Consider the following 964-nt stretch of genomic DNA (forward strand, 5'->3'; position numbering starts at 1 on the left):
TTTTAGTAGAAACGCGATTACAATAATGAGAAAATGGGATACAGTTCAATGTGAAAAACTACTTAATACACTTTATACTTATATACAATATTTTCATCATAAAAACACTTCTACAAAATTCAAACTTCCTCATGTTTATATGTTTCGTATATATTTACACACAGAATTACTCATCATGATACTCATGAGCATGTTTATACTGGTGATCATGTGACATGGTCACCAGTACAATTATGATTCTAAGGAGCTTAGTATTGTTAGAGTTGGAAGTGTCTTGGTAATTTCCCTTTAGTTTGATATCAAACTCTGAATTATACTGTAAACATTTATACAATTACAATAATAATTATTACAATAACAATTAATCTATTAATTGATCATTTACAAATAAATAGTCGTGCAGTCTTGCAAACCTTCCCTATCAATCTCGCTGCTGTCCATATGTCACAAATCACCCCTGCCCACTCTTTACCCACCCTTGCTGCACTCTCTTTGGGGCTCTCAGTTGAACTTATCCACCTTCACTTCCTCTACTCCTTGCAGCTTCACTGTTAAACTGTCTCTTATCCATACACATGTGTTCTGTCTTGCTTCTACTGAATTTCATTCCTCTTCTCGCCGGTGCATGCGTCCTCCTCTCCAGCCTCTCTTCCACCTACTCCCTACTCTCACTACACATCACAATGTTTTCTGCAAACACCATAATCCACAGAGACTCCTGCATGACCTCATCTGTCATCTTGTCCATCACTACTGCAAACAAGAAGGGGCTCAGAGCTGATTCCTGATGTAATCTCACCCCCAGCTTGAACTGCTAAGTTACAACCACACACCTCACTGCTGTCTCACTGTCCTCATACATGTCCTGCACCACCTTCACATACTCTTCTGCTACTCCTGACATCCTCACGCAGTACCCCACACGCTTGGCACCATATCCTTTCTCTAGATCCACAAAGACACA

The 964-nt window shown here is 39.5% G+C and overlaps 1 protein-coding gene across 1 annotated transcript in view; it reads right to left on the reverse strand.

Moving 5' to 3' along the window:
- Window positions 1-655: 655 nt before the first annotated feature.
- Window positions 656-964, reverse strand: part of LOC102207952 (uncharacterized) — a 7312-nt gene continuing 7003 nt past the window's right edge. The window contains exons 10-11 of the mRNA XM_013916071.1: window positions 850-943; window positions 656-753 (exon numbers count right to left, since the gene is read on the reverse strand). Coding sequence (XP_013771525.1) covers window positions 656-753; window positions 850-943 — 192 coding nt within the window. The remainder of the gene's footprint in view (window positions 754-849; window positions 944-964) is intronic.

This window comes from Pundamilia nyererei, unplaced genomic scaffold (assembly GCF_000239375.1).
Source record: "Pundamilia nyererei isolate P.nyererei 1_Seehausen unplaced genomic scaffold, PunNye1.0 scaffold00453, whole genome shotgun sequence".
NCBI lineage: Eukaryota > Metazoa > Chordata > Actinopteri > Cichliformes > Cichlidae > Pundamilia > Pundamilia nyererei.